The following is a 20,351-nucleotide window of genomic DNA, read 5'->3' as shown; positions in this document are numbered from 1 at the left end:
AATTGCAGTATTCGGAGGGCTGAAAAGGCATATATTTTGGGGAGAACTTTATTTTCCCCTTTCCTGCAATAGATATGTGAAGTAATATAATTGGGGGGAAAAAGCATTTTCCATGTATGCATGAGTACATTTAGTAACAAATAGTACAAAATGCTGCAAAAAAAAAAAAGAAGAAAAAAAGTTGGCATTTCTGAGGTTAATACACTGTACAATCCTGAGGGCACACCATAACTAAGCACCCTCTTGCATTAAAATGCATATGGATTTTGATGGACTTCAGCACTTTATGTATAAGAGGTCATTATTATTATTATCATCATTATCATTATTATAATAATCATTCAGACTGACTGGTGCTCACCATCATGTTGTTCCATAGCAATAGTTAGAGTCCTGTACTTTGGAAATACATGTATATGTTGTGCAACCTCTTGTATACAATTCTATTGGCACATAACTATTAGCTGTACTCCGCACATTTTTCTGTTTAAATATTACACACACCTGACATTTTGAAGACAGTTTTCTTCATCCACCAATACTAATTTCTGCCCGTAGGGGGCACTTCAATTGTACTTCTCACAGGGCAGCACACACCAAGAATGTAACACTTCTCTTATCTCTGTGGACAGCTTCTCACAAACTGATATCAGGCACAGCTGGTCTGAAGATTCTTGTGATTACATAGTAAAATGGTCATGAATCCCCCTTTTTCATTTTGAACGGCTTTACAAATCGTGTTGTATCTGGATGCAAATAATGAAAAAGTCAACCTCTGAAGCGAGCGAGCCTGGGCTAACCCAAAATGAGCATCTTGGAAAGGAAACATGAGATAACTCTGCTCCATTCCCACCAAAGAATTAATCATTTGTCTTTGTTCTTGTCCGACCACAAATGACTACAACCCCCCTCCAATAAAAACAAACAAACAAACAAACAAACAAACAATGACAAAAAGTGTGGGCCATGTACAAAATGACACATTAAACTTCTATTTGAAAACAACCACCATTGCATATGTGCTCTTAGAGCCAGAAAATTTCTCAAAGTGGTCACATGTCCACACAAATTTTCATGCTAAAGTTAGCATCATATAACATTTTTAGTTCAATCACTTCAAGTGAGTGGAGGAGCAAGACACTGGTTTTATCTTCCAGGAAACACCTGTAGGTCGGCTCCAAATAGCCAAGATACCCAAACTTTACATCTATACACACCATCTGGCATGTAAAATAAGTTAATTCAAGAAGCACCATAATCATATCGTCATTCAGGTACACCTGTGCCAGAGAACGGGAAGGCGGAAAGGCTTGGGAGGCTCTGGTACAAGCGTTACGGTGAAATGCATTTTGAGAGAAACTGAGCTTCTTCCAAGCAGTTCCCTTAATATGCACTGCACAAATAAAATTGGCAATGTGTCGCAGCGTACTTGATGGACTAGCCACACTTCAACAAGCTGCACAAGCTTGTCAATACTCATACACTCTGTATCAAAGCTTTACTGGTAAATCAGAAGGATTTATGAAATCAAATTATTTGTTGCTTATGATGCTAACTCTGATCATCTGATAAAACATTTCTGGTTACTGAAATCTGATCACCATTTTTTTTCTTTTGTTTTTGTTTTTGTTTTTTAATCTGAGTACATCTTAAGCCACCTTTCTGAATTTCAAAATGGCCACCACAGAAAAAAACAAAAAGTTTTGCAATAAATGATCAGGGGATAAATATTTCGTAGCAATAACATATTCTCTGTATATCAAGTCCCAGTGCATTGGCCAAAGTGTATATAAAACATTACATGTATCACAAAGGAATTTCTACATAAATGCAAAATGTATAAATCTTTTTTAATGAAAAAAAAAAAATCAAGCAGTCCCTTGTTTAACAAGGGAGACTGCTCACAGGCAACAAAATGCATCCTCCTCCTCCATATCTGGTTCTATTTACAGAGGTAGTTCTAACCAATCACTGAATTTAGTGAAATCTGTATTAGAGGAATACCGCTCTCAGCTACAAAGAATACCATTGTGTCTGCTATTATAATTCTATCATAAATGCAGAATAAAGAGCACTCATCATCATCACCACTGAAGAACCAGAACCTAGAAATATTCAGGTTAATATTTCTCACATAATGAATTGCACAAAACTGTCATACAGTCAGAAACATAATTCATTGCTGGGGTGACAAAACCTTGTATCTCAAATTTTGGTGAAAATGACTTTTTTGCATTAGTGGTCAAATAATCGGTTAAGTGATGTCCTGTCCAAATCCCAGCTGTCTTACCCCAAAAATGAAGCCACCACGGCATGTCAAAGGAACGGCTATCCCATTCAGTATAGTGCTTTGGCCGCCATGTTTTTTGGCTCTCCTGAACATTTGACATTTTTGAGATACGAGGTCTTGTCGCCCCAGCGACGATATAATTGTGCCAGCCTGCATTTTGTTGCATGAGGCTAACTTTGCATACACAGCTGGGATGATAACCTGGCAAATAGCACTACAGTATTCCGAGGGCTGAAAAAGTACATTTTTGGGAAGAAAATGCTACAGATGTGATCCCTTTCCCATCCTATAAAGTGCTCGTCCCTCTATCTGGTTTTGATAATTGAAATCATAATCATTTTATGTGACATGTTGTGGGGGTACCATAAATGTGGTGAAAAGGCAAAGTACCATGACATCAGCAATAACATTTCTTTATCAATACTATTATCATAATCACACACATCCACAGCTATCATATGATAATAATTCTCTGGATATTTTCCTGCAACTAAGTGATGGCTGCTATCACAAAATATCAGGCAAACCAATGCATGGCTGCTCCTCGGTTTCACTGCAGGTACGTTATCATTTATCGTATGCAGATCCTGCCCAATCACCTAGAGTTCTTTGATAACCTTCATAAGATTGCAGAAAACTTAGGCGACTTTTTTGGCAACTTCACTCCCACTTGCACCAAGATTGTGGACATCTCGGTGGCCTCGTTCACATCAAATGAATAAATCTGGAACCGGCGCTATCTTCTTGACTCTGTCTTGAGTCTGGAGAAGAGCACACTAGAGTCTCCACTGAGTTGCCTCCCTCCACAACCCTTGCTCTCACCAGACAGGGCTTCAAAGCACTTCAAGTCTTTCCACCCCCTCTCCCCCTCAGCTACGCCCATCTTCGTCAGCAGTCGGTCCGTCAGCCGGGGCACCACGGGCTGGGCCAGGATGCCGCACACTCGCAGCGTTTCCATGGTGATGTGGATGACTGAGTCCAGCCAGGGGCGGTCGACGGGATTCTTGGCCAGGTTCCACGGCTCGTGGCGCTGGACGAAGGCATTGGCCATGCGAAGGCAAGTCATAATTTCCTCCAGTCCCCGGTAGAACAGGAACTGGTTGTAGTTTTCAGCCACGATTTCTGAAAGTGATGTGAACAAAATGCAGGTAGAAATAAAGACAGCTGTCTACATTACTGTCAGTAAGCTACAACAATGTTGTCTACATCTAACCATTTGAGGACGAGTCCCGAGTATACTCCAGCAGGGGTCTATGGCAAATGTGTGTTGTAGCAAAATTAACCCGTCCTCAACGGGTTAATCATCTGTCAATTCAGGCGAGACAAAAACAGATGCGGTAGCTCAAATTTCTGAACACTGTGAGGCAGTACGAGAAGTTCTGGAGGGGGGGGGGGGGGGTGCTGGAGACACCCTACTCTACCCCTGGCCTTATACAGGGTTAAATAACCATGTCTTATGATACTGGTTGCCTATGATCTGCACTTTATAATCATAATAGGCCTCAGTGAAACCAGGTGGGCATTGTTGTTATTTACCATTTTATCAAATCTGATTTAAATAGAAAAGAAACACTCTGTCCCTTTCACTGTACATAAAGCAGCACTCCCATGCGTTGGGAGTCACAATGTGTGTATATAAAAGATACCCCGTCTCTTCTCGCAGAGAGCAGCATGTTATACAGATGAAGTTGTCCCTCCCTATCACATGCATCATCCATGCTGTTCATCCCAAGTGATCAGCAAGGTTATTAAGTGGTGTTAACCAGGCACAATGTAAAAAATAAAAAATGATAGAAGTGTCTTTGACTTGCATCCTACCCGGCAATCTGTGCAGTGAATTGACCAGCAAGTAATCTTCATCCACACTCCTTGCTGTTGGAGAAGCACCCGGCCGGCTGGGGAAGAGGTTGGCATCCAGCAGGGGGAAGACTTGCTGTGGGTTCAGTGTCGGGGCTGCCACCCTGGAGAGGAGGTTGCCAAAGGTGTCTGCCAGTTCAGCGTTGAGTAGCGCTGATACTTTTGTGTCTGAATAGTCTGGAGATGCACAAGAGGAAGCAAATTCTTAACCTTGTATCTCAATGTAGGATAAACCAATCAAGTCCTGGAGGAATCTGGTTGTAGTTAGTCACTGACTTCTACAGAACTATCTGGATATCTCATGGGCCCATTCATGCTGTACAAATGATTGAAGCTGCCATGCCGCCATCTTACCAGGCAGACTCTATGGGGACTTGCACGCATTTTCCTGTGGAGACTGTCACCAAGATCATGCTACACGCACAAGTGTATGGAGATGTGCGTAGTAAAATGGCGGCATGGTGACTTCAATGCAATTGGCCAATGAGATATCTAGATACTTCCTATAAAGATCACTGAAGTTATCACCATGTCATCATCAAATTGGCCCCTCTATATTTCACTGCATATCTTATACTGGAAAAAAAAAAATAAAACAACTACATGCCACTGGAAATGTTCATTAAATCTCAAAAATAAATGTCAACACTACTGAAAATTTGTAATCCATGTGCACAGCATGAGTTTCCGTTATTTCATTTTTTTCTTGCAAGTTCCAAAATGACATTTCTACACTTAAAGTAACATATTATCATGTATGAGATTTTGGATGAACCACCTCCATCGGAGTGAAGGACGCCCTCTCGCAACAGGAAGTAGCGCAGGCCATCTGCTGTGTAGTGGGCAAGTCTGTCAAAAGGGTTGATGACATTCCCTTTGCTCTTGGACATCTGTGTCAAAAAAAGAAAGAGAAAGAAAAATGAGAAACATAAGGGGAATAAGAAGGAGGATGAAGATAACAAAAGACAGAAACAGCAAGTTATAAGGGTCTCATGAATTATGAAACATGTCTACAGTAGGAAATGTTACAATTTAAAATATGAATGAATCCTCTAACAATAGCTATTTTTTTGTTCCATCTGACAATTCATTATCATAGAAATCAATTCATTCTCACTATATGGTAAGAGGTGTGAACATGACTGGGAAATCTGCTTCATCATGGGCAAGAAAGAAAAGATGAAAATGATGTGCAAAGTTACCTTTGTAATAAAAATGCATCACTAAGATTACAGTACAAAGACAATTTTCTTCTCCATACCAGACATACCATACAATCAAAACGACATTTTTGTATTTGATATCAAAAAGTACTTTTGTTTTCTCTTTTTTAAACATTTTTTTTTTTGTTTTTTGTTTTTTGCTCATCATTGAAAATGCTCGTTTCAAGATTAGAAGTCTAATGTCAAATTATTATGCAACACACATGAATTGAAATCACTGCAGCTTCACAGCAAAATATTTAATCTCAAAAAGCATTGTAAAGCCAGGAATCTGAGACTTTGTAAAAAAAAAAGAAAGAAAAAAAAAAAAGAGGTGGTTCATATGTACTATCAACCCGTTAAGGACAAGTCCCGGTATATATACTCGGGTAGATGTCTATGGGAAATGCATGTTGTAGCAAAATCAGTCTGTCCTCAACGGTTAAAATTGAAAGGGGGAAGAAGGTAGAGATGATCTTCTAGGGATTGATTTCAGGAAATCAATCTAGGGGTGGAAATAAGCGGAGGATTTCACCTTGAAGTTATCCCTTGTCCAATGGGAGTGGCAGACAACGGTTGCCGGTGGTGATATGTCTGCTGCCATCAGGAACGCTGGCCAATAAATGGCATGGAATCTTCAGGAAAAACGAGTGATATTGCAAAAATTGTAACATGTAGGAGGAATTCTTTTTTGGATATATGCAGTAGGTAAAATATAATAGGAATTGATTTGGAATTGCAAAACTCTGATAAAATTAAGCATTAAACCAAAATAATGGCCAAGATATTTGAAGGTGACCAGCTTTGGCTCACCCACACACAATTCACATCATAAACAAGACTGTGTTACAAAACAGATCAGTTTCCCAGTAGACCTGAAATATGTGTTTTGGGTAAACCAAGTTGATTTCCCATTTTGTTTCTTGCTGATGGCATATTACTTCCTCTATCTAGATCCACTTCATATCATCAGTCCACAGAACCAGTAAATTGCCTGAAGATATCATTCACTTACTGCCTAAGTATGTACTGTGTGAAAACCAATGGGGAATCAGCATTATTTGGATGCGAAAGGCTTAAAAGGATGGTACAGTATTGGTGGAGATGAGGATTGGGCTTTTAACTTTTTGCGAGATACCAAGAAAGCACTTATGATATACATGTAGTACAGAGCCAAAGTTTATTTGATGAAAATCGGGTTTGGAATGACTGAAACGTCTAGGGCAATTACCCCCTGGGCAATTACCCCGCACCCTTCCCCTGGCCCTAATCCTAATCCTAATCCTGAACCTAGCCCTAACACTAACCCAAACTCCTAACCCTAAACCTAACCCTAACCCTAATCTTTACTCTCACCTTACCACTAACCAGTATTTGGCCGGGGGGTAATTGCCCTCCGGGGGTAATTGCCCGGATACGAACAATCCAAAAACAAAGTAAAACAAAGCGATCATAATAAAGTGTGGGTCCCACACTTTATTAGAATAGTTCGTTTTTTGATATCTCAGCCATGTCAAAACCGATTTTCATCATATAAACGTTAAATTCCTCATAGAAGTAAATGCTCTTTCATATTAGGAGGTTTCTCCTTATCTCACAAAAAAATAATAGAAACCTGAAATTAGGTCTCAACCAAAACTGTACCATCCCTTTAAGATCTGACCCCTTACTTGAGGATGTCCTTTCCAACAATGTGGGTAGGAGGCCACAGTCGCTTCTTCTCAGGGTATCCACTGACCGTCAAGTAGTTGACCAGTGCGTCCAGCCACACGTAAATCTGTCAAGAGTGAAAAAAAAGTTGGCACTTACAGCTTTCAATTCCCTGTTTATAGAGTGGTTCCTTGGGACATCATCTTTTTTATTAACCCTTTTGAGGACGAGTCGCGTGTGTATTCGGGCAGGTGTCTATGGGAAATGCGTGTTGTACTGTCGTAGCTAAATCAGCCCGTCCTCAACGGGTTAACAGCAGAATCAAATGGCACTGGGCATTGTCAATGTCCTGTTGTAAAAGAAATCTTGGAAGATGAAGCTTACAACTGCAGCATGAAAACATTACGCAGATGACCTACAAGGGCATATGCACGATCTGAACTGATGCAACACAGGATAACTTATTATTTATATATTTATTTATTATTATTTTTTATTTATTTGGCGTTGAATATTTCTTGATGGGCTTCTTCATTATGACCACAATACTTTGGCAAATACTCATGACGGAGTTGTTCTCCTTTTTCTTTTTTATTTTTTGGGGGGTGGGAGAAAGGGCATTGTTAAAACTTGCTTTTGTTGTAAGATGAGAAAAGATTCCATGATTCTCCACGTGTGTAGTTGCATCATTTCTTTTTCTTATTTTTTTTTCTTCAAAATCATCCTATAGTCAAGGCGCTAATTCCTGTAAGAGGCTTAATTAAGGAGTTCGTTCAACCTAACGTTACCAACCCTAGTCTTAATTTCTAGCTGTTTTTATTTCGCCTTTATTTCTCTGAGTTACAGCTTGTGTGTTGTGCAGAAGCCCGCTGTATTCCGCTAAGCCGAGTGAGGGTGCATGCTCAATGATTGCCACAAAAAAACGGTTCGGGCGTCACAATCGCTGGGTATGCACTCTCACTTGGCTTGCTTTAACTCGGAGAAATAAAGACGAAATAAAAACGTCTGGAAACTACACTACACCGATCCCAGCTTAGGGTGAAAAGTCAGTTTGCAGGCAAAAACCGATGTTTGTCGCCGAAAAAGTCTTTGTACGCTAAGACTATAACACGCACCACTGGCATTGGCGCCTGCTGCAGTGCTAGTAGTATGTGTAGTAGTCTTAGTGTGCGCAGACGCTTCCTCGAAGAATATGGTCATGTCGCAACTAAAATGGCCTGTAAAATTTCATTGATACCACAATTTGATATCACATACTACCTAGGGGTGTTCCAGAGGGTCCAACCGACCACCCCATGCAGTCAAACCTTTTCTGCGGGGTGGGTTGAACGAAGTCATTTTTTCTGGGTCGCTGCGCCTGGACTACTAGCATGCAGAATATTGTCAGTGGTCATGATCATACCATAATCCTATCCAAAACATGGTATAACTTACAGTCTGTGATGGGTCTCCAGGGACAGGGATACCCCATGGTAGGCGATCCCTCTGCCGTGACACGGAGAGATCTTGGATGCCTTCTTCAAGCCAGTGAGTGACGATGGCATGGAATTTGGCCGGCTGCACAGCTGCTCAGAGCAAAGGGGGAATACACAATAGATTATTACAATGACATAACATCATACAGAACCCCCCCCCCCCCCCCCCCAACCACCATATTTCAAGTTCCTTCTAAAATCTAAACTTCCTTCGGCAATAGCTATGAATAACTATTATCTACCTACTCTAACCCTACCAAAAAACTGTGCCTTTATCTATCATGAGTTTTGAGCCTAGAGTCTTGCACATATTCTGATAACAAATTGAAAAAAAAAAATGGCGTAACTGTTTGTGTTTGCAAAGTTTGTTTAACAATTATATTATAATCCCATTGTTGGGAGAGGCTGCAATACAGGGCCTACATTGTATGGGACAGTGCCAGTAGTGCATGTAGTAGTCTTGGTGCAAACTCCTTTACGACCAACAAGGGTTTGTGCCTGCAAACTAGGTTCAAAGCATGTTGCTTTGCTTCCTCCTACCATTGACTGTTTGTCTCACCCCAACCCCTGTGTTTTTTTTTTGGTTTTTTTAGACATTCATATACATTAAAAAAAGGACAAATAGACACTTTACACTGACCATTATCTGTAAAACACAGCACCTTTAATCCCACCTTGTGGATTAGTCTCAAGCCACCTCAGAAGCTTGTCCTTGAATGCACTCAGCCGAAACATGTAGTTCACCTCACTCGTCCACTCAACAACACTGCCACTCTCCACCGAGACCTGGGAAAAAGAATATCAGCAGGCACTCTTTGTTGATTATCATCCACGGCTGAATCCCCCAGAAAGGGTATTCAAGAAAAACACCAGTTATATTTAGCTTTTCATGAGAAAATGAATGGGATAGAAAAAACCAAACAAGGTATACAACATGTATCATCAGAGACAAACTAATTGTAAAGCAGAACCATTGATTTCAGCTCAGCTTCACTTTTGTTATGAATTGTTATGCATCAAACTTCTACTCTGAGATGGAAATGGAACGGGGGGGGGGGGGGGGTTCAAATAATCCAAATTTGTTCAATCATCTATGAAAGGCACTCCAATTGACCAGTGCTGCACTGTAGGATACCTTGATGTGCGAGATAAATATCTTGTATCTCGTATCTCATATCTTGTTTACACGACAGGCAGATGTGTCTGCAAAATCAGATGTAGAAGAACATTTCACACAGAATGACTTCATCTGACCTTAAGTGTGTAGGCCAATAATGGACATACACAAATTTCTGCATGGTCTTGTTGTGTTTAATTGCACACATTTATCTGCAGTCTCCTGAATCAAGGTTTATATCCAGTACCTTAATAGTACTTCCATCTCCTCGATCTATCTCTTGTATCTGGCCATTGGTCAAGAAGCTTTCGTCTGTGACAGAGTACCATCCCTCGTATTCTCCCTTGTAGATGAAACCTTTGTCCACCAGAGTGTTCTACAAGAAAAGATCGAGAAAGAAAGGAATGTACGGAGCATAAGTAAACAGTACTGAGGAGAGACAGGAATCTTTCTCTTCTTCTGAAGATGCGGAATGCACACGTTTGATGTTCAGCATACATTTTGAACGTGAAAGCTGTTGTATTTGACAGGAGAGGAAAAAAGCTTGAAAATAACCTTCTAAACATTAGGGATAAGCAGTCTAAATCCTTGAAGGTTGCTTTATTGTGACCTTCTAACATTCCTTATGGAGAATGCACATTGTGTAAACACACGAAGGCCAGTATTCTCACAAAATAAAGAATGTGTAGACGTTAGAGCCAAATCTCTGCATAGCCTCCTTTTAGACGTTTACCCTTCACAGAATAATATCTCACAGCTCTTGTAGGTAACTTATGGTCACACATTAAATGATGAGAAGAAAAAGCCAGAAACTCAGATACATAAACTTGTCCTCTGCACAAAGAAAACATTGTGCTGCTGTGACAAAGGCATGAGCTTGGATTTAAAATGCAGACAAGCTTTGGATCTCTTGTTTTAATGCCCTTTGACCAATGAATCTCCAATTTTACAATGTTCTTTGGGACTTTGACAAGAAATTTCAAATGAGCTCACATTGCAAGAATTTGACAGCTCAACCCCCCCCCCAAAAAAAAAAAAAAAAAAAAAAAAAATTGGTCTAAATAATATTTTGCCCATTCAGTAGGATGATACCCTTCCTTATGGAAGGTATATGTCAAAAGTTTACGCTGAGCTCACCCAAAAGTGATGTACTGCCGTGTGATGTCTTTCTTCTGTGGTGCGAATGAAATCAGTGTAGCCAATGCTGCTCAGCTTGAAGAGTCTCTACAAGATGCAAGAGAGAATGCAAGAGCTAGCTTGAAAAACTGCTTGGACAGAGGGAAGAAACATGACTGCAAACATTTCACGATAAGTTTTGGCCTGAAAAATCAATTTTGGCCCCTGCCCGGCAGAAGGCCCTGTGGCATGAAATTTCACCCAAAAATTGAATTTTTGTTCGCGACATAATTTAACAGAGATTTGAAAGCTCTCTTATATAATGTGATCATCATTTTTGTGATTTTTTTTTTATTCGCAAGCCATAGAGCCTTTCTGCTGGGAGACATGATTTGAAAATGAAACAATAATGATTGAAAATAAGGTTGTACCTCTCTCCATCACTTTCCAAACAATAATTTGATTATACACACTTCCTTGAATATTGATTCAAAGCAATTGGCAGCAGTTCTGTAAGGGGCCACTTATCATGTATAATTATCACATGCATGCATTTTTGTGCCTTCACAATTTATGGCAATACGAGTCAATTATTGTGCTTGTGTGTATCAAGAACATGCTATGAGTTTGGACCAATTCCCAACATGACTTGTCCAGTATGTCTATTATAAATTTGTATATCAAATCAGGACAACATAGTACTAGCATTATCTTTTAACAATATAACTGAGAGGTCATTAAAATTCTTGCATTCTTTAGCCTTGGTGAAGGATTGTTATTTTGCTCGGGTGTTCTCATAAAGGGGGGGGGGGGGGCGGGGGGTTAAAGAACACCCCATAATATTGTGGGGCTATAAAGACACCAAAGATCAAAATATCATCAGAAGTACTGATGGGTGCAAGACAATTTTGAGGAACTCACATGTAGAATTCACATTTGTAACACTTGTTTCATAAACAAAGAGAAAACCTATCAAGAACAGACAAATCCTACAGTATGTCCCAAAAAAAATTACAACGCGGCCTTCCGCAATGATATCTTTGAAAATAGTGAATCAATCTTAATAAAAATTCAGGGTATGAGACTATAACTCATTGCCCACATCTTACAGAAAACCCCATTCGATTTGCTTCAGTGGTCAAAGAGAAATACGGAATTTTGTAGAGGATATCGGGAATCTCTTCTGTCCAAGTTCTGTCTATTGTTCACACACAAGATCATCGAAATGCTAAACTCGGAAGAATCCGATTCATGACATGCTTTACAACAATCCACATTTCTCTGTGACCGCTTAACCAAATTGAATGGGGTTTTCTGCAAAATAGAGCGAAGATGTTATACCTTAAGACTCTGAAGTAGCACGTACACAGGTTGATCATAATAGGTGTTATCAATTCGAAAGTCTGATTGTAATTTTTGGGGCGACTTTCTGCAGTATGTCCCCAAAAAAATTACAATACGATTTTCGCATTGATAATGCCCAATATGATTAAATTTTTCAAATGCTACTTCAGGGTCTTAAAATATAACATTTTAGCTCTATTTCGCAGAAATCCCCATTCGATTTGGTTAAGCGGTCACAGAGAAATGTGGATTGTTGTAAAGCATGTCATGAATCAGATTCTTCCGAGTTTAGCATTTCGATGATCTTGTGTGTGAACAATAGACAGAACTTGGACAGAAGAGATTCCCCGACATCCTCTACAAAGTTCCGTATTTCTCTTTGACCACTGAAGCAAATCGAATGGGGTTTTCTGTAAGATGTGGGCAATGAGTTATAGTTTCATACCCTGAATTTGTATTTAGATTGATTCACTATTCTTAAAGATATCATTGCGGAGGGCCCCGTTGTAATTTTTTCGGGACATACTGTATTGCTTCAATAAAAGTTTGCGATATCTTTGATTATCTGTACATGTATATGTGATGAATTGTTTCATTTCAGTCAGTGGCATATATTCCTCTTTATGATCCATCATTTGACAAACAGTGGCTGAATATGGTACTAAAGAGATGAAAAACATCAACAACACGTTCCCAACATCATTCAAGGAACAGGAAAATGGAAAACTGTAACCTTCTACTCTTCAATCTTATGGTGAGAGTGATTTACCATGTATTGAGGAGGGTGCTGCGCCCCTACCTTGAACTCTTGCGACACTTCATCACAAAAGTCTTGTGGCTCCTTCCGTGCTTGCCGCGCGGCTTGCTGAATCTTCAGGCCATGCTCATCTGTTCCTGTGGCAAAGATGGTGTCCCTTTCTCCCATGATCCTTTGCCACCTGTGAGCTGCATCAGCCAGGCATGCAGAGTAGAGGTGGCCAATGTGAGGCACTTTTGAGGAAATACGAAGTGGATATAAACAATAAATAGACTGTAATTTGAAAAATAACATGCAATCCAACTGAATTTTCTAATTGCTTCTACTGGTTAAAATTCTGAGAAAGAACATCCTCCTAATGTGTAATCAACAAATCATATTTAGAGCTAACAAAACAATTGAACTATTTAACCCCTTGTGTCTGACCTCACCTTGTCTGTTCGACCAGGATGGCCTCAACAAGGCATGGTAAATTTCTAGAAAAGCAGAACAATCTGAAAGTGCCATTGGCCTGCTAAATGGAAATTGAGCGTTCTGCGGAGCCCTGTTGCATAAAAAGATGCAACGTGAAAACATAAGAAAATGAGATATCAGTCAGGTATCAGCCTATCAGAATTGCGTATCCAGGGACTTCTGTTTGATTTTCTGATGTCTTCGATCTGAACTTTTATGTACAGTGTAACAGAGTTCTGATTTGATGTAAAGATTTTTAGAGTTATTGGCTGTTTCTGAGATCTTGGGTATTCCTGATTGAAAAAAAAAAAAATGAAGATACATCAACAAACTTAAGAGAAGTTTCCTCTCTTAGGGTTATGTATAACACAGACAATAATACTTACTGTAAAGCACAATATTTTTGCAGTATGAAATTTTTGCTAATGACATACTTTCTTTACATTTCTGGACAAGACATTCTGTATCTCATTAATCTTAATTTTTGCTATCAAATACCTGAATTAACATAAAAGATTGGAGTTGTGAAAAAAGGCTTGTTGGCTGCTGGGGGACTTGAAGACTGGTGATCCCTCTGCACACTGTCTGTGCAACTCAAAGGTGTACTCATCTGGAAGCATCGTGCAGCAAGATGGGGTGAGCACCACCGCGGCTGGAGCAGGGCTCTCCTGATACACTGCCTCACTATCATGTTGGCCCACAGTTGACTGAAAAGTGCCCTTGGTCAAATGGTGGATGCTTGGTAGTGAACTCAACTGGTCTACTCAGAATTCATAGCAGAGCTCAAGTGTGAACCGACCATAGCACTCAAATGTACCTGCATACAATGCAGACATTATGATCACATTAGAGAAACACCGACAAATATTAATCAACATCAGTGCAACATCATTAATAATAACTAGATCTAATATGCAATGTGTAGCCTAGAACTTGATCCTACATGTAGTCTGCAGTTTATGATCATCTTCTTGCATTAAAAAGAAAATAGAGACTATGCACACTATTTGTCATCTTAAGCAACATGTGTAAATTTCAGCAAACCCTATCCCTAGACAATTGTAGCACATAACAATTCATGAATTGGAATCACAATGGCAATGTCAACAAATAAAAAATAAAATAAAACAAAACAAAAATTAAGAACAAAAATATCAAACAGGAAAGAAAATAACTTGATACTCAGCAACAATGTATCACTCAGTATCACATAGCTGGAGCAGAGTTGTTTGTGGATATGTTGGAATCATAGAAATCTAACACAATCACAGTGCGACTGTCATATGGGCACATAATGTGGCATGCATGATTACATCATTGTTAACCCTGACATTTCGGTCATTTTAAAACCCGACTGTAGACAGAAAATCTATATGTCCAGAGGAGTTTTATATATGTACTTTTTTAATCTTACTTCCTGTCTTCTGTGGTGTAAATAAAGACTAAATTTAAATCTATTTTTTCACAGTTTCAGTCTAACCCGACTGCAGGGAGAGCTTCGAGAGTAGATGGCACAATACCAATCGGTTGATAATATTGCACATTGTAATAATTACAAATCATCTGTAAAAGAGTAGCTTTTGGTCAAGAGTTAGATTGAAGAATCTTCTTAATAAATCTTATTCTTAATGTTATGATGCACTTTCCGTGAACACTTAAATTTTAGTTTTCTGTCTGCGTTGAAAGTGTTAAAATTTTATTATTAGTCTAAATACACTACTATCGCAGTTTTAAACAAGAGATCAAAGTTTATAATACTGCAGTAATAACATTTACTAGCACTACGTACAAATGGACATTAACGTAGATAGAAGACAATAGCTGTTTAGAGTAATTTAACCGCATTAACATTTCGGTAAATACCATCTATTCTAATTCCTCGATTATCCACTAACATCAAACACAATGTTTGGGACTAAGGAAACTTCGGCCTCCACGCCACGGTATACGGATGTATGGACCATCGCTGGACATGGACATGGTCATGCCCCATGGTATCCGAGGCCTGCAGATAGAGAGCCGGATGGATATGGCTATAAACCATCACTCTGTCTTCAGACAACAGACTAACAGCGGCACAGCATCACTAAGATGTATGCTGTCACCGTGCAAAGCCAAAGTATCAAATTTTACGCAATTAAAATAAAAGAAAATGCCGAACAGTACCCTGGATGGACCTACCTTCCCGCATCCATTCATGACCTGGGAATGCCACACACGTTCGAGTCGAGTGTATGTGTATTACGTGTAAATTCTCGTGTATGGGACTCGCTTTAATTCGGGACACCCGTGCACGCACCCAAGATCTACCGGCCCCCAGGGCCTGTTGACAAAAAAAAAAAAAACCCAAACAAACAAAAACACCCATAACACCCAAGAGGACCCCCCCCCCAAAAAAAAACAAACAAACAAACAAAAAAACAAAAAAACAAAAAAAAAACAAAAAAAAACAAAACAAAACAAAACAAAAAAACAAAACAAAAAAAAAAAACCCCAAAACCCCCCAAAAACAAAAAACAAAAACAAAAACAACAACAACAAAAACAACAACAACACCAAAACAAAACAAAACAAAACAAAAAACCCATAAACAAACAAACAAACAAACTGCGAAACCATCATGTCAAAGTTGATGATGATGGTGGTGGTGCTGATGATGATGATGATGACCACAACAGAGAATTTAGATGGCAATCGTGGAAAAGAGGAACTCACACTTCTAAGAAGCATGCACTTATTTTCTTCAGACTGATGCTATGAAGGATGTTAGGGTATGTGAACCAGGGACGTGGGAAGACCCCACATCCCTGGAGCAACCCTGCTTTCTGGTAATAAGGGCAGGGTGATGAATAATGTCGACAAGGTATTGGAAATAAAAACGACCTCTCTACTCTAAAGGCATAAGTGAGATGGCTATAAAGCTAAAACTTTGGATAGATTTTAAGCTGTTGCTATATCAGGCAAGGTTTCTAGTAGACAAGCTAGTGAACATTTTTGAGCAGATCTATCGACAAAGGAAGGGTCCGGTCTGTAGGAGGTATGGGGAGACAAGGTTTTCGTGTTCGTGATAAATCTTTTGAAATGTGTGTAATATTTATGCATTTTCACATAATAATACATTGTACCGGCGATGGAAAGGATTCATTAACGATGCGAAATGCAAATCGCTTCAGTAGACATGTTGTGTACGTCAAACCTGGGAGTTATTCCAGATGGAGCGACAACTCGTCGTAATCCATGCAATTTAACACATGGTTCTAAAGCACTAACTGTGATATCTATTTTATTTCCTCTTCGCTTTGAAATCGCGCTTGGCGCCACTCTAGCTTCAAGACGAAATTTCACATTTCATTGAACTACAAGCTGTATAAAAGTGTAATTAGAGCGCTCCTAGTCCTGATTACTGAATGCTCTCATTTGTCACAGCACCAGACCTTGATACCGCCTGTAGTTAAAGGGAACACAATCCCAAAGAGCAATGTGGATTGAGTGAAAGCAGCAACATTATAACATATCAGTGAAAGTTTAAGGAAAATCAGACAATCGATGTAAAAGTTATGAATTGTTAAAGTTTTGGTGTTGGAACCGCTGGATGAGGCGACTACTATAGAGGTTATGACGTATGTGTGGACAATAAAGAAAATTCCACAAAAATTCACTTTTCTATTAGCATAATTTGATTTGATTTGATAATGGTTTATTAGAACAAACATGCAAAGTAATGAAAGAGCACTTGACTAAAAGCTTCCAGAAAGCAGGGGGAATAATTGCTTCCCTTAACTATTATGTCAGTACCAAGTTGATGGAATGTGTAATCTTCATGAAAAATGAATTTTTGTGGAATCCCCTTTGTATTTTTCATTACTTGTCCACACGATATGGTACGTCATAATCTATTGTAGTCTCCTCATCCAGCGGTTCCAACACCAAAACTTTAAAAATTCATAACTTTTGCATCGATTGTCCGATTTTCCTCAAACTTTCACTGATATATGTTCTACTAATGTTGCTGCTTTCACTCAATCCACATTTCTCTTTGGGTTTGGGTTTCCTTTAAGCGCATAAGTTCTCGAGCATGACTCAGAGAACAGTAGTTCTTTCTCCATCTCTTGATGTAACATCTCCCTGGTACGATATGACAAGTAGGCACAAGTGAAAACACTATTATTCACTCATATTTTCAGAAGAATCCCTCATCGAAAAACATGCTGTCTCTTGACCACGTATGGCGAAGAATGCACCTTGTTTGGGACGCATGAAAGAGGACCCTGAATCCCCTAGCATTACTCTCTCTCCTATAGGATACGTATCTTCCACTGAATCTATTCCTGTAAGACGCATGTAATGGGAGATTATGCTTATCTTTATGTCCTTCATGGCCTCTTTTACATTTTACTTCTGCCCTCATGACCCAAATATCAATTAGTTTCTTTCTTACTTCATTATGTACACATCCTGTAATTCAACTTGTGAAAATCCAATCATCTATTCTTGAGTTATTGTGAATCAAAGGTCCTGTTTACCTTTGGGAGCAGTGATTTTAAAAATGTTCAAGATATCACTTTTGATGCATATGTGTAGGCCAGTTGTATCACAAAACATCCTACCATATAAAATTTTTGCAATAAAGCCTAAAATATAAGGCAATATTTTGAACCAGTAATGCTGGGTTTTTGTTTCATTTGCAAATGGTAAATTATGCCTTTTTTATAAGCTTAGTTTATTTCATTATTCTTTATGACCCCGATGACCTTTGACTTTTGACCTCCAGATGAAATTCTTTCTCCACGATTTTATTGTAAAAACACTCTACAAGTTTGGTGAAATCCAATCTTCCGTTCTTAGTTATTGGGAGATCAGGAAGCTTATTTTATGTCCTTTATGACCACTATGACCAGTGACCTTTGACCTCATGATCCCAAATTTAATCGTTTCTTTCTTGCCATTATAAACACACCCTGCAAGTTTTGTGAAACTAATTTACAAATTTGCTTTTCCGTTCTAGAGTTATCTTGTACACAAACAGACAGACAGACAGACACACAGAAACACAAACAGACAGACATACCGAAAACCGAAACCGAAAACATACTATGTTCTATGCGGACACTGAACGACCACTTCTGTCAGCTTCCCCAGAAGGCATGGGAAATGATATTTTGACTTGTAATTTCAATAGCAAGTCGGAAAATTGCGTACCAATCACACACACACACACACACACACACACACACACACACACACACACACACACACACACAATGATGGCATACATTCATATCGCTCTAAAAATTTTACATCATGCACATTCCAGTAATTTAAGTGTCTGCCAAGCGATAGCAGCACATAAGATTTTAAATGACAATCTTATAATGAAGCTGTACAAAAACAGTGACAACGATTACAGCTAATGAGCATATTACGTCAGATGATGAGGTCATTGCTACACAACTCTCCTTTGTTATGGTTGTAGCCTACGTGGAGTGGAATTAATGTAAGTCAATATTTTAGCGGCTATGATACCATTTGCAAAGAGTCACAATGCTTAATTCAGGAAAATGCATCCCTGATGCAAGAGTTACATTTTCTTCTCCTTTAATTAATTTGAAAGGAGTAATTCACTGGAAAGAAATCGCGGAACACACGTGCCACTCGGTAACATGTGACTGCCATTAAAAAAAAAATCTACATTTCTTGACTGATTCACTGTATGTTTAGGGAAAGATATGTAAGTGCATTGCCACTTCAGTTCAAGTCTACTTATTAAAAAGATAGAGCAATATCAAACTAACAGAATAAAAAATAAACAAACACGCACACACCAAAAAACCTTTATATCATATGATATAGGTATGAATAAAATTACATGTTTTCTCTCAACGATCGTTTTTGTTTTTGTTTTTGTTTTTCAAACAAAGTTTCTAGTGTAATAGGCGATGATGTCATGGCCAAACAACATTCCGATAACTGTGTGCAAGAACCCCATTATTAAACAACAGCCAAGACATGTTGTTTATTTCGTCAGTATTACTCAGTAAACGAATTTTGAGAAGGAACAACGACAACAGCAACAGAATTGATGTTAACCATACTCTCCTCGCTCCATTATTTATAATCCTTATTGCTTATAACTACAGCACGGATTTGTAAATAACCCCTGTCATTTTGTTTGTAAATACCTCCTAAACAAAAGCCCTTATTCGACGGTAAAGAGACCAGTGACAAGAACTTTGTTTTTTGTTTGTTTGTTTGTTTTTAAAGCGGGCCTTGAATAATACTAGTCCTGTAAAGGTACACTTCCTGTATAAATGCATTTATTTTATTTTTTTTATTTTTTTTTTTATTTTTACTTCGCCAAATAGAGCAGGATCATTTTCTCTTAAAAAAAAAAAAATCAGGTGGGAGGAATGTTTCACTACATGACGCCGGACCTGAAAACAAATCAAAAGAATAATTCTTTTGATTTGTTTTCAAAAGAAAAAAGAAAAAAATCGGCCATTTTGTTGAATTATTTTTTTTTTTTTTTAGGGCTGTACCCTGGGTTACCAAAAAGTGGGAAATTAATTTTTTTGTGTGTGATTAATTCTTCAACATTCAATTATGGCCATTGTTCTTGTAAAAAAAAACCCTCTTCATCCTGTAGTTTTCTCAATTAATCCCTTGTTAACGTTATGAGTAACTATTTTACAGTGTATCATTGATATTGTTTCATGCTGTTATGACACTTGTACACCCTGTATTATTATTTATATTGATTCCCCGTGAAATAACTATCTTGTGTACTGATGCTAATTGCGAAAGGATATTTTGTTCGGCACAAAGTGCACAAAGCTTACAAAATTACGGGATCGAAACTACGTCTACGAGATCGTAACTTTGGCACAGCTAGCGGGCTATTATAATAGTGCGTGTAGTCAGTGCATGAAGCGCTATACTGAGTATCGCACTGTACCACGGGTCAGTACAGTGCGCATACGTAACGCAGTAACTCTGCGGTTGTACTCGAGTGAACGTGAGATGGCGCTACACAACGTGGTACCCCGGGTTACTACGATACCCCGGGGTAGCGCGTGGTGCAACTGATACAGAA

At 38.8% G+C, this 20,351-nt stretch overlaps 1 protein-coding gene across 1 annotated transcript; it reads right to left on the bottom strand.

The window, feature by feature from the left end:
• Positions 1 to 2,636: 2,636 nt before the first annotated feature.
• Positions 2,637 to 13,952, bottom strand: LOC140244822 (methionine--tRNA ligase, mitochondrial-like). The gene is made up of 11 exons (XM_072324436.1): positions 13,760 to 13,952; positions 12,851 to 13,041; positions 10,729 to 10,815; positions 9,839 to 9,967; positions 9,149 to 9,260; positions 8,434 to 8,564; positions 7,020 to 7,126; positions 5,885 to 5,984; positions 4,926 to 5,037; positions 4,109 to 4,324; positions 2,637 to 3,412 (listed from the first exon to the last, which is right to left on the bottom strand). Exons 1-11 carry the CDS (start codon positions 13,950 to 13,952, stop codon positions 3,027 to 3,029), a joined length of 1,764 nt encoding a protein of 587 aa, XP_072180537.1. The 3' UTR covers positions 2,637 to 3,026.
• Between the last annotated feature and the right edge of the window lie 6,399 nt (positions 13,953 to 20,351).

The sequence above is a fragment of the Diadema setosum genome, chromosome 21, assembly GCF_964275005.1.
Source record: "Diadema setosum chromosome 21, eeDiaSeto1, whole genome shotgun sequence".
NCBI classification, from domain to species: Eukaryota; Metazoa; Echinodermata; class Echinoidea; order Diadematoida; family Diadematidae; genus Diadema; species Diadema setosum.
This window is presented reverse-complemented; position numbering and strand designations above follow the sequence as displayed.